Source organism: Coffea arabica, chromosome 8e (assembly GCF_036785885.1).
Source record: "Coffea arabica cultivar ET-39 chromosome 8e, Coffea Arabica ET-39 HiFi, whole genome shotgun sequence".
NCBI lineage: Eukaryota > Viridiplantae > Streptophyta > Magnoliopsida > Gentianales > Rubiaceae > Coffea > Coffea arabica.
This window is the reverse complement of record NC_092324.1, coordinates 39,063,772-39,076,984: the sequence shown is the minus strand read 5'-3', so window position 1 is coordinate 39,076,984 and position 13,213 is coordinate 39,063,772. Positions and strand designations below refer to the sequence as shown.

The 13,213-nt window shown below is 32.4% G+C and overlaps 1 protein-coding gene across 2 annotated transcripts; it reads left to right on the top strand.

Annotated features, from left to right (window-relative positions):
* Positions 1 to 405: 405 nt before the first annotated feature.
* On the top strand, positions 406 to 11,881 carry LOC113703592 (copalyl diphosphate synthase 1, chloroplastic-like). 2 transcript variants are annotated; one of them, XM_072061901.1, is made up of 15 exons: positions 406 to 618; positions 3,233 to 3,325; positions 3,512 to 3,558; positions 3,672 to 3,948; positions 4,155 to 4,338; positions 6,242 to 6,456; positions 6,581 to 6,701; positions 6,882 to 6,994; positions 7,144 to 7,370; positions 7,475 to 7,590; positions 7,967 to 8,065; positions 8,174 to 8,419; positions 8,916 to 9,027; positions 9,115 to 9,306; positions 11,413 to 11,881. In XM_072061901.1, exons 1-15 carry the CDS (start codon positions 522 to 524, stop codon positions 11,635 to 11,637), a joined length of 2,364 nt encoding a protein of 787 aa, XP_071918002.1. In that variant the 5' UTR covers positions 406 to 521; the 3' UTR covers positions 11,638 to 11,881. The 2 variants fall into 2 exon arrangements, with proteins under 2 accessions (XP_071918002.1, XP_027080804.2); XM_027225003.2 differs by having other exon boundaries at positions 3,227 to 3,325.
* Positions 11,882 to 13,213: the final 1,332 nt, after the last annotated feature.

Genomic DNA, 13,213 nt, shown 5'->3' with positions numbered 1-13,213 from the left:
TCAAGAACTAAATCTTTGATAAATTTATGTTTCCTAAATGATTGGTGTTCTTGTCCATTTTATGATTGTGATGAACTAGAAAGTGTTTTTATCAAATGGTGTTGCACTAATTCTTACAATCTAATTAATAAAACCGTTATTGTTTTCTATCAAAAATAAAAAAGAAAAAACTTGAAAGTGTTTTTATCATACAAGGCAAGTTGCGTGGGAAATTCTGACCTGGGCATATCACATATGAATCGACTCCTCATCGTCCCTGTTTTAATTGTTGGCAAGAAGGATGCATAATTTTCTGATGTACATGGAAAGCTCGCCATTTCAATACACGTGACACTTTGACTAACAAAAATAAATCATGATTCAACCAATATAAAGTACAATTACTAGAGCTCCTCAACATGAATCAAGAGCTTACATATTACTGGAGTACTTCTCCTATTTACTTTCTCCCTGGCTAATTTTGTTTCACTCTTTAGCTGCTCCCTTTGTAACAAATTTATCAAATAAATTTGTAGCAAAAAATGTGGACTCTAGCCTCTCTCCAGTGGACTTCTTCTTCTTCACTTGCTCGCAACCCGACTCTTCATGCCTTTTCAAGATTTGATTCAGTTGGAACCCGTAAGTTGGTCTCCAATCCCCTCTCTATTTTTAGTCTTTTCTTTTAGCATGATGTAGTTGCTCTTGATTTAGTTGCTGTTTTCATTTGCAAATTTTTTCATAAAGAATGTATTAATTTGAGGCAAACTGTCCATCGGTCAATTAGGTGGATGGTTGGTATTTTTGAAGCGCGTCCTCCCTTACAGTTGGGCCCTATGCTTTATGCGATCGTTGAAGCGCCCATTTTTGCCTCAAAGTTTCTTATTTCAAAATCAGACGCTATCATCACAAATGATAGCATTCACAAGGGAAGTGATGTTTGCGCTTCCCTCTTGCACCCTTTGAAAACATGTTATTTGAGTGCAAGAGGCTAAAATGGGAGTACGAATATCAATTCCTTATTTACAAATATAAGTTACAATTTGACTTGGCCACAATTTTACCAAGCCATCTATTTTTTTCTTTAAATAACGAAAGAATAAGACTTGTTTTCGTTAAAGTAAATATTTCAAGCAGTGTGAGTTATGGTATAATATTCACAATATTTCCTTCTTGGACTTTTGGTCAAGTTTGTGCAATTATTTTCTTTCTTTTTCTTTTTTTTTTTGGTATTTGTAGAATAATAATTGGAATAAGTATTGATTCTATCATAAAAAGTGAAAGATAGAGAGTTGTACTTTAAGATTTGTATACTTTAGATATACTTAAGGAATGCTTTGATGGATGATTTTTTTTTTTTATACCAGTTTGACAGATATTTCATGTGATAGCGAGTATGTTGTATTTATTGATTATTATTCTATTTCTCTATGATATTTTAGTATTACATCATACATATTTTTTATTTATAAATATTAAAAAATCAAAATAACCAGATTAACTGCCCCACGCTCTTGGGATTTTTCCCCCACCTAGATTAAAAAAAAAATATATATATATATATATCCCAATCGATGTGCCGCCTTTTAAAACACTGCATAGTAGTATCATAGTAAAAGTGGGACAGGCAGTGATCCCAAAAAGTTTGGGACTATCAATTGAAGGGAAATTAACAATACAAAGAGTTTTATTTCTTCTTTCATTTAAGGAAATGGGAGTAGATCTAAACCAAAACAGACATACTAGAGTTGGAATGCAAAGAATATTCGAAATTTTGTTGAGTACTATTATTTGGATATATACATTCCTTCCATCAACTCCATTATGGAAATTTTAATATTCGAATTTTATGTCTGATAGTTAGGGTGGAAGGATTAAATAAAAAAAAAACTCCACCATGGAAATTTTCTAAAAGGAAGACTGAAATGTCAAACATTCTAATTCTCTGCTATAGCTCCTTCAAGGGTTCCTTCGACTATTAAAAAGATTTTAATTTCTATTATTTTATTCACGAGGGAACAAATTTGAGCAATCATTTCCCCAAGGCTCGCAAATAAACTTGAAATGATGAGTGGCCTTTTCGTCCACTGCATGTTGAGTTCGGTATACAGTTTCATTGACATGATACGTGGGTTTAAGTTTATTAACATCCATCCATATTTATGACGAAAAAAATCCATTCATATTTCTTCACAAAGCTCGAGTTTTTCTACTATATATGTTTTCCTCATGGCTTTGCACACGGGCAGGCGCACGCACACGCACGCAATAAAATGTTGTGACTTAATTAGAAGGGCCTTTTGTGTGTTGTATTTGCTATCACTATTGGATCCGGAGCCTCCCTAGTTCACTTCTGTTGGGCTGAGTTAATTCCTACAACAATTAATGTAAACTCATATAATTCTGGTGTAATCATGAAATTTGTCAACTCGTACAAATGATGTAAAACTTATGATCATACCAAAATTTTATTCTCTCTGTCCCATTGAAAATGACATGTTTTCTATTTTGACATACCCCAAAATATTTGCCATCTTTCTAAAACTACAGTTACTTGTTATCACTTTTTCCAATGTTGTTCTTACCTTTAGTTGAAGTTCATGTTATATTCAAATTCAAATTTGAATTTTTGAGGGTAAATTTGGAAATAAAAGTACTAATATGACAACCAATGCACTATTCTTGAAAAGTTAAAATTTCGGAAAGCGACAAAAAATATGAGATTGGCTTAACTTTTTTTAGATAGATTTTTTATTTTGTGTGGAAGTAACTAATATCTTAATTAATTTAGTCACTTGAAGTAGTAGCCAAAAAATTTCCTATTTATATGAGTTTAAGAATTAAAAGTTATTGCTTATTCTGTATGAGATTGGAAATTAGCAATTATTTTCTATTATTACTTGGGTGTTGGTCAAATAATATAACTTATAAATAGGTAGATATTGACATATTACAAAGTGGCACACAAGAATGACATATAACCTTATACATGGGATGAGAGAGTATTTTTTAAAGATGAGAAATGACATACAAGAGTTGGATTTGGATTCAAATTGTATTCTTGCATAGAATTTTTATTTCATAATAAAGAACGAGTTTCTTTTTGTAGACGTAAACGAGTTTCTTTTGTGGACGTAACCTCAATTATGGAGTCAAAACACATTAAATCTTGATGTTTCAATAGTCATTTGTTCTGCGTTTGGATTCCAACACGAAAAACCCTTAGCCGGCCGATTTCTAACTCAGTCAGCTGCAGATGTTATGCCAGGAGCTCGGGCTTTTAATCCAAAAGAGTTGCTCAAGAATTACCATGTAATTTGCAAACCTCTACGCGTTGCTCAAATCCCAGGTTTGCTTGTGAAACTCAACAAAATATCCCGATATCTTGTAGTTCTGAACATATCACATGATCTGCAAGGAGTCCGTAGATAGGTTCTACTTGAATATTTTCCTCAAACATATGGCAAAAGATTTTGGAAAACTAAACTGCCTTTTGGTCAATATTGTATACTAATCTGTGTAAATTACACCGTAGTCAAGCAAACACATGAAGATGATGGCATCAGAGGCAATGATCACGAGGTAGGATAATTAATAATTTAGTCTTATTTCGTTGGAGCAACAAATTTACACCTATCGACATTAAACATATAATCTCCATTGCTAAATTTCTTTAATTTCTATGCATGATACAGGATTCCATCTCTTATATCAAGCGATTGTTAAGAACCATGGATGATGGACGGATTACCATCTCAGCATACGACACAGCATGGATTGCACTTATTGAAGATGTTAATGGAAGTGATAATCCTCAATTTCCATCAAGCCTCCAATGGATTATAGACAACCAACTTCCAGATGGCTCATGGGGTGAAGCCCATTTTTGTCCATATGATAGGTTACTCAACACACTGGCTTGTGTAATTGCTTTGAAATCATGGACGACTCATGAGGACAAGATTGCTGAAGGTACGCACCAAAGAGTTAGCATTGGAACCTGAGAAAAACCTTAGCTAAAACTGAATTCTCGAAAAATATTATAACTTATATTCGTTGTTTTAGTGCATACATTGCGGGATAAAATCGTGATTAAACAATTGTAAATATCCTTGTTCCTTTTGAAGGTGCATGCGTTTAAACTCTAACATTTTATGCCATTACATTGTACGACTTAGGAATTGCAATCATCAAGACACTATTGGATATGTGTAAGCTCGAAAATGTGGAGAGCATGATTTGTGGGTTTGAAGTTATATTTCCTGCCCTTCTCGAGCGAGCCCGAAATTTGGGCATTGAAATTCCCTCAGATACGCCATTCGTGAAAGAAATATGTGCAGCAAGAGATCTCAAGCTTGAAAGGTGCAGTAATCGCTCCAAAATAAGTTTAGTTTGCGCAAGTAGGAGAAGCTATAACCTGTGACCCTAATGGAAAAAAAATAAAAGAAAAAATTGTAGTTTTGGTTCTAATGTATGGTCTACGTGCTAAATTGGTCCCTAGTATTTTGTCTAAATCAAATTTGGTCCCTAAAATTTACGATTTTAGACACATTTAGGACAACTAATGAAAGTTCAAGAACGAGTAATGGTTAACATCGGATTTCATTGGTCAACAATTAATTTGCACTTTTGGTTCCTAATATTTTGATTTTGAATTATTATATTCTCCTAAATTTTAAATAGTGACATTAAGTGTTTTAAAATTAAATAATTGCAAATTAGAATGAAATTGTGTTAAATGGATAATAAGAATTCTAATTAAATATAATTTTTTTCTTTTTTTACTTTTTATTTTATTTAATTATACCATTAATATCGCATCTACTTATTCTCTTTTACATAGTTAGTCTCAAGTTTATTACAGTTATTGCTACATAACTTGTATATGTTGTGCCTATTAGTTTCAAATCATTGTGATATAAAAATTAGTGAAGGTAAATACCAATTTGAAGCAAGAATGGCAATGGAGGTGGGTGCCTGTGAGAGTCATGGGGCGGGGGTAGGTGCGGGGCAGGGAAGGGGGGATTTTTCTCCCCCCATTTGAAATATGGTGGGGGATAGGGGAGGATACCCTTGCCCCATCCCCTGTTAAAGTTTAAAAAATCAATACATATATACATATATATATATCATAATTTGTATGATAAAAATGATTATTTGGCTACTTTTAGTTTACTTCAATTTCTTTTATATATTGTATGTTGTTTAAACAAATATGATGATTACAAGTTTAGATTTGTTATCAAAAGTAGATAAATAAATTAAAAAAGATCAAAGTACTTTTAACTTTGATTTTACATTGAATATTTAGCTAAGAATCTAAAAAAATGATTTACAATGTTGTTATTGGTGTTATATATATAAAAAATAATGCCAAAATAAAAAAATATAATTACACAACCACAAAGGCACACCCAGGGGTATGGCGTGGGGCAGGGGACGGGTGACCCGCCCTATTACCATTCCTAATTTGAAGTGCTTTTACGATTTTTTGGAAAAGAATATTGTTTTCTTTTTTTTGTGGGTTTCCTACCAATTAAAATATAACATTCTATTACTATAGTTTTAAAACATTTATTTTCATATCCATGTACTTGATAATCATTTAATGATTCAAATAATTATTGAAACCCAAATTGATTTTAAACTCGATTGATTACCTATTGAAATGCAATTAAATAAAAAAGAATTTGTCTAATGAGTTTCCAATTAAGATGTAGTTCAATTGTTAAAATTTTGGAAAGATAAAGTTAACTAGTAAAAGTTTATAAATGCAAGATGAGGCAATAGTTGTTAGTGTGTGCATTCACATGGTAGGTCATATAAGAGATTTGTGGCATGAATAAATTAAATAAAAATAAATTTATTTAGATTATTATTACCTATTTAATATAATTTCATTCTAATTTGCATCTCATTTCATCTTAAAACCTTTAATATTATTATTTAAACTTTAAGAGAATGTAATGATTCAAATCAAATTACGAGGGACCAAAATACAAATTGAAAGTTGTTGACTAACAGTAATTTGATGTTGACCATTAGTCATTTTTGAATTTCCATTAGTTATCCTGAATATGCCCAAAATAAAAAACTTTAGGGACCAAATTTTCTTTACACAAGCCATTAGGACCGATGTCGCACATAGGTCAAATATTAAGGACCAAAACTACAATTCTTTCAGACAACAATCAATATATTCATTTAAACATTCAATATTGAAATTACACACTAACTGCTATTGTTATATATCATGAATTTATAGGATACCGAAAGATTTGATGCATGCACTTCCAACTTCCCTACTTTATAGCTTGGAAGGATTTTCAGATTTAAACTGGGACAAGGTGCTGAAGCTAAAATGTCATAACGGGTCATTCTTGACATCTCCAGCCTCCACTGCTTTTGCATTCATAGAGACCAAAGATGAGCAGTGTCTCAATTTTATTACGGAAGTCACTCAAAATTTCAATGGAGGAGGTACACCATTTTTCTCTTTTTCTAATTTGAATATCTAAGAGGTATAATATAAAGAGACAACTAATTGATTTTACATTTTTCTTTCTTTATTTTAATTTTAATACTTGAAAATTTTGCGCTTCAGCACCGCCATGTTATCCAGTAGACCTATATGCCCGACTATTTGCAGTGGATCGGCTGAAACGACTAGGAATTTCTCGTTATTTCATGTCAGAGATCGATGAATGTTTAAATCACGTTTATAGGTGAATGAATCAAATTAAGATTTCACAATATTTATCTCTATTCATTTCCAAGGAAATGTTTTATCATAATTGTTTTCCATTTCTTTAAATGCTTTATCATAATTGTTTTCCGAAAGCAATATTTTCTCGTGTTGCAATACCTATGTACTTAATTTGGAATCCCCTATATGAACATTTCAGATGTTGGACTGAAGATGGAATTTTCAGTGGGAGGGGCACAAATTTTAGCGATATTGATGACACATCCATGGGTTTCAGACTTCTTAGACTACATGGATATGACATGAGCCCTGGTGAGTTTGAGGTAGATTAATTAAACCATTGTCATATACATGTTAAAATCCAAGGACAACAGCAAAATCTATTTTTTTTTCCTTTATTTTTTTGGAGCAAGTCTGAAAGCCACAACTGGCATTATTAAAAATTAGTGGTTGTTTCACAGAGGTGTTCAAGAACTTCAAAAAGGATGACAAGTTTTCTTGTTATCCTGGTCAAATGATAGAGGCAGCAACCCCAATATTCAACTTTTATAGGGCTTCTCAGGTTCTTTTTCCAGGAGAAAAGATTCTTGAAGAGGCTAGAGAGTTTGCCTACAACTTTTTACAAAATTGGCTAGCTTGCGGTAATTATCTAGATAAATGGATAATTGCCAAAGATATTCCGAGCGAGGTAATAAATGTATCTCTAAATAGTTAAAAAAAAGTATTTGGCATTTATTTATTTGGTTATTTTAATAACAAAAAAAAAAAGAAAAATGGTCTATGAAATCATAGGTAAGATATGCATTGGAAGTGCCATGGTATGCCAGCTTACCTCGCATTGAGACTAGGTTCTATGTGGAACAATATGGTGGTACAGATGATGTATGGATCGCTAAAACACTATACAGGTGCCTTTCCTTAAACGTCATCTTAATTTGTTATTTTTTTTCTCTTGACTTTTCATTTTGTTGGTTAATAGTGAAAAGTTATAGCTATCTTCGCAATTAGTGAATCTAAGTCTCAAAAAAACGAAGAAAAAAAAAAGCAAAGGAGGTGGAGGTTTAAAAAAAGCAAAGGGTATAGAGGTTTACTTAGCATTTAAGTTAGGACTGCCCTTTTCTTAAGATTTTTGAAAGAAAAAAATTCTCAAGGTTTTGCGAATTTATTACGAGTTATATTCTACAATCCGAATTATTGATGTCTTGGATAACATCTTATTGTGACTTGTCAAAGATTTATAGAGCTTGAAATGAAACTAACACGAGCTTTCCTACAACTGTTTAGGATGCCTGAAATCAGCAATAATGCATATCTTGAACTGGCAAAAGGAGATTACAACAAATGCCAGCTTCAGCACCTCAATCAATGGACTGATATTCAACAGTATATGCCCTAAAAAAATATTCAGCCTTCCATTTAAGTTTTTTTTTTTGTTGGTTTCATTTTTGTTTTATAATTACTCTTAACTCACTGCCCTTTTCCCATTATTAGGTGGTACAAGAAATGCAATCTTGTCGATCATGGGATAAGCATACAATTCCTTGAACATGCTTTTTTTGTTGCTATGGCGAGCATATTTGAGCCAGAAAGATCGAAGGAGCGAATAGCATGGACAAAATCGTTCATTTTTTGTGAGATGATCAAATTTTATTTCAATGCCACATCTTTCGACAAAAAGAAAATGTTTTTAATGGGATTTAAAAGCCATACTCGAGGCACAATGACAGGATGCTGCAGGTAATTTAAAGTTTACTTGCTTAATTATTTTTCATTACAGCTAGTGTATTTAATGTACGTTCATTATTTTCAATCAACAACATTTAAGTTAATCTTACATCCACTGACAATAGATACACTATTACTATTAGATACATGACACGTATGCAATTTTTGGATTTAAAATTCAAATTGAAATTAGTTGTCATATATTTAATGGTGATAATGTATACACTGTCAATGCATGCAAGATTAGTCCATAACCTTTTTGCAACTTTTATGATGCTAATAAAATTTGACATGAATATTGTTCCATTGTTGAAAATGATTTGCATGGAATAAAACTCTTCCAACTTTTTGTACAAAATAGAAATTAAAAACTTTATTATTTAGTCCTGTATTCTTTTGAACAGAATTTGTAATTAAATTTTTTTTTTTGGATTTGTTGATTCAAAAAGCATCTGTTCATGATGGAGAGAGGCACACCATAACTAATTGTCGTTTAAATTTCTTTCAGATCTGAGGTAGATCAACGACTTCTAAGCAATTTGCTAGAGTTTCTGCACCAGCTGTCCACAGATACAGCACAAGAGCTAGGGAAAGACATCAGACAACAATTATTTGAAGCTGTGAGTTTACCATCATCTTTTCATGCTTTGCTTTTTCTTTTTTTTATCTCAGTTTTCTTGTAAATCTATTTTACCTAATTTGTACAGTGGGAAAGTTGGTTGATGACAAACACTGAGAAGTTTCAGTGGGGAGAGGAAGCAGAACTCCTTGTGCGCACAATAAATCTTTGTGCTGGTCGTATTACTTCAGATCACACAGCAGCCCAGCTGGAGCATTACCGGTTGTCTAAACTCATCAACAAAATTTGCCACCAACTTCATGAATCTAAGAGCAGAAAGGTTAGTATTGAAATTTAGGCTAGTTCTACATACCCAAAAAAAAGGTTAAAAATACATAAAAAGCCACTGTGGTTAAATGAATATACAAGAAAGTTCTCTATTGTTTTAAAACATAAAATTTGACGTCTTGTAGTTTGAACTAAACTGAAAAGGCAACGTAAATGTTAAAATTAATGTGGGTAGATGAAAAGCCTCGTGTGGTTAAGTCAACTTATAGGAAAATCCCTTGTGATTTCAAAAAATATAATATTCACAACTTTGACACATAAAACAGTTGTTCTAGTTTGGTTAATATTTGTAACTCCATGATCACAAATAAAAAAACCCATAATCATCCGTTGCACAAGTAAAGTACAATAATCATTTTGATGGTTTTTTCGATCTTGACAATTTTACTTTCGCTTTTTGTGAATACTTACAAATCTTATACAAGTATTGTGAGGCCTAGTTCTGCTCCCCACTCAAGAGTTTAAGAAAGATATAAGCAACTATTTTGCAAAATTTTTCTTCACATTGTACAAAGAAAAAATATTGAAATTCTTACTTTAAATTCTTGAAAAAAGACCTTCTAAGATAATATTATAATAGAAAAAAGTCAAATTTAAAACTTTTACCATACCGTAAAAGTAGTGTGCATAAGATAGGTGGTTGATTTCTCTCAAGAAGCATTACTCCGTTTTCAATATATTTCCTAAAAGCTTCATATCAAATCCAGTTTGTATATTTTGAAATTATACGAGGCTTTTCTATAGGTTGGGTTAATCACATGGAGCTTTCCTGTAAGAGGTAGAATAGGTATATCAACTATAAATTAGTTATAAAAATTGTTTTTAGGTAACACTTGTTGCAAATAAGCACTTGTACCTCAAACATGTTAGTTTTGATAATTTTCGTTGTCTTTTCAATTTATCTCAAACCATAAGATATCAGATTGTATGTTTTCAAATCACTAGGGGCTTTTCTGTAGTGGCTTTTTTTTTTTTTAAACCAAAAAAAAGTGCAAGATGATTTTATCTAGAGGTATCAAAATGGATGATTCGGGTGGATTTAGGTGTGTCATAATTAGGTAGTAAGTATAATTGAATCGACCCAATTATACTCATTTAATAAATAGATCAACTCATTTATACCTACTTATTAAATGGATACAGGTATACTCAATTATCCATTTATGACTCTTTTAAAATTCTACTTTTTCTGCCTGTTGTTTGACATTACACCCACCAAAAATTGAGTTTAAATGTGCAATTATTTTTATATAGGTACAAATGGGTGATATGAGTCAACTCACTACACACCAATTAAATAGTTTTAATTGAGTTACCCATTTATACCATTCAATATTTATTATATATCCAAATCCACTTATTAATAGACAAGTTTGAATGAGTCAATACAATTGAATGGTGATTAAAACCTCTAGTTTTATCTTACTAAATTAGCCATGCAGTAATGGGTCCACGAACTATATAAACGAGCCATGTAACCATGTAGCCTAAGCTACTCATCCATGTACATATTCCTCAGGTATTTTCTCAAATTTAGGGAAATGACCTTACGAAATACTCCTCCTGCCTCTGGCACTAGCCACACATACATTGACCATTATTCGTTAGTATTTTTTCCCCCTCTTTTGGCTCGGTAGAAAAATGTTTTAAGAGAAGGGTTGGTTTGTCTATTCTAAAGTCAAGGCAAGTCACACGTCTCATCGAGGGTTTACACTTTGATTCTCTTACATATTGGCTACCAGTGAGGAACTACTGACACCAAATTTTGGACCTAGGCTTCTTTTCAGCAAAGCGTTCTAGTGTTGCCAACTGAGACAACCCTTATTGGCTTAAGCACTTGACTATGAAATCAAAGAGAAAGTGCTTATAATATTAATACATGAGCATAGAATATTCCTATTTCTGCAGGTGGGTTCTAATTCCCCTGTCCACTGACAGGTTATTAAATCCCATCTGTCCCTATTAGAAAAAAAAAAAAGAAAAAAAGAAAAATGCATCATCATAATAAATGGCTAAGAAATGTTGGTCCCTAAATTTGGATTAATTTCCCAACGTCATTTTGTTTACTCTTTTCTTTTGTGTGTTTTGACTTGGTCAGGCAATTGATGCTGAAAATAGCAACGGTAGCTTCAAAAGACTAGAGGTAGAAGAAGATATGCAAGCACTTGTGCAATTAGTACTTCAAAACTCGGCAATAGGCAATCCGTCTGATATCAAGCAAACATTTCTGGCTGTGGCAAAGACTTTCTTTTACACAACGTATTGTGATAAGGATACTATTGATTTCCATATTTCTAAAGTACTCCATGAACCAATAGTATAAAATTAAACAGCCGTAAGTCCAATTGTACGTTCTTTTTTTTTGTGCTTTCATAATTAAGAATTTGAGTGTAGATGTTGATTTATCTAGTTTAGACCCTCTAAATGAGGACATTGTGACGAATTTAACTAGTTTAGAGGTATCTAGTACTTCATGGGTGAGTAGGAGTCATAATAAAGATCCTCCAGACTTTATTGTGTCATTTCTAATGGCGGATTTGTTAGACAGGTAATAAAATTTCAATTTTTTTTTTTATCAAAAAAAAGAAAGAAATGGCTTTTCTAAGTTGATTGGTTCTCTTCTTACACATTTATTTTTAAAGTAACATTAATTTGACGAATGCACATTTAGTACGTTTCCTTTTTTGTTGGGCAGTTCTAACAATAGGTCAGGCTTTACTACCTCTCTTTCTATTGGTGTTGTACTTCACAAATTGCTAGAATTTCATACCAAAGAGTCGCAGCTTTCTTAAAATGAGATGCTGTGCTTTGATTTTATGTCGTGTTTGGTAAAATGTTTGAAATCAGTAAATGAAAATTTTCCTGATAATATGAAGAAAAAGACGACAGGTTATATCCAATTTTAGCTTTCACACTTATAAGCTTTTAAAATTATGTATTTCGGCCTCACACACTTTGTCTGTCATCCTTAAAGGACAAAATCTCAAAGTTGGCTAAAGAAGAGAAGGTTATCCTCGTTATAGATGATGTAGCTAATTCAAATTATGCAAGCAACGCTGATGAAAGCATGTATATTCCTCGTTCCACTGAAAATGTCATACTCTCTATATTTGGATATCGTATATTTGTCATCTTACTAAAATTAAAATTACTTTTGATCTCTTTTTCCAATGTTATTCCCATCTCTATCTATATTTCATACTAAATTCAAATTTAAAATTTAAATTTTCAAGGATAATTTTGAAAACAAATCTACTAACATCATTATCAATCCACTATTTGAATGATTTACAATTGAATGAGGATTTGTTTGGGATATGGGTTCGACCAGACTGATCACTTTCGTGGCTTTTGTAATTCGGGCGAGAGAATTTAATCACTGTGCTACCAACCGTTTTCTTTTGTAACGGTTTTTTTTCCTTATTATTTATTCTCCTTTTTAGTTTTGGACCTGGTAAAGAAAATGCAGTCGTTTTCGTGTCCCTCTTTGTTGGAGGGCAATGTGGCCTCCTCTGGGCCTGTTGTTGAGGCCCAAGACACAATTGTTCGGGGAGGGTCGATCTTTCAAACCCAGGTAAGCTGGATTCCCAGAGTTCGAAAGGGTATCTTTTGGACGACAAGCAAGATTGCCCATTTTCTACACTCTTTCAGAGATGAGTTCAGCTCCCTAAACGAACTGAATAATTATGAATCAAGTAATTCTAGTAATTCATGAGCACCTTCTTCTTCCCCCAGACATGAGCTAAACGAAAACCTTTCACAGAATGTGTTAAGGAACATGCTCTGTTGTCAAACGGATACAGGATAGGACTACATTAAAGATGTTTGTCATTTTCATTTTCGTCCACTAAAATGAGACAAAGAGTTAATTACCTCTCTTTTTTAAGGTGAACTATTAA

Bases quoted from the DNA above. Each gene is read 5' to 3' on its own strand.
- LOC113703592 (XM_027225003.2), top strand. From the start codon at position 522: ATGTGGACTCTAGCCTCTCTCCAGTGGACTTCTTCTTCTTCACTTGCT. The intron at 4,339-6,241 runs GTGCAGTAATCG...ATGAATTTATAG, and splicing joins AGAGATCTCAAGCTTGAAAG to GATACCGAAAGATTTGATGC. The intron at 9,028-9,114 runs GTGAGTTTACCA...TAATTTGTACAG, and splicing joins GACAACAATTATTTGAAGCT to TGGGAAAGTTGGTTGATGAC.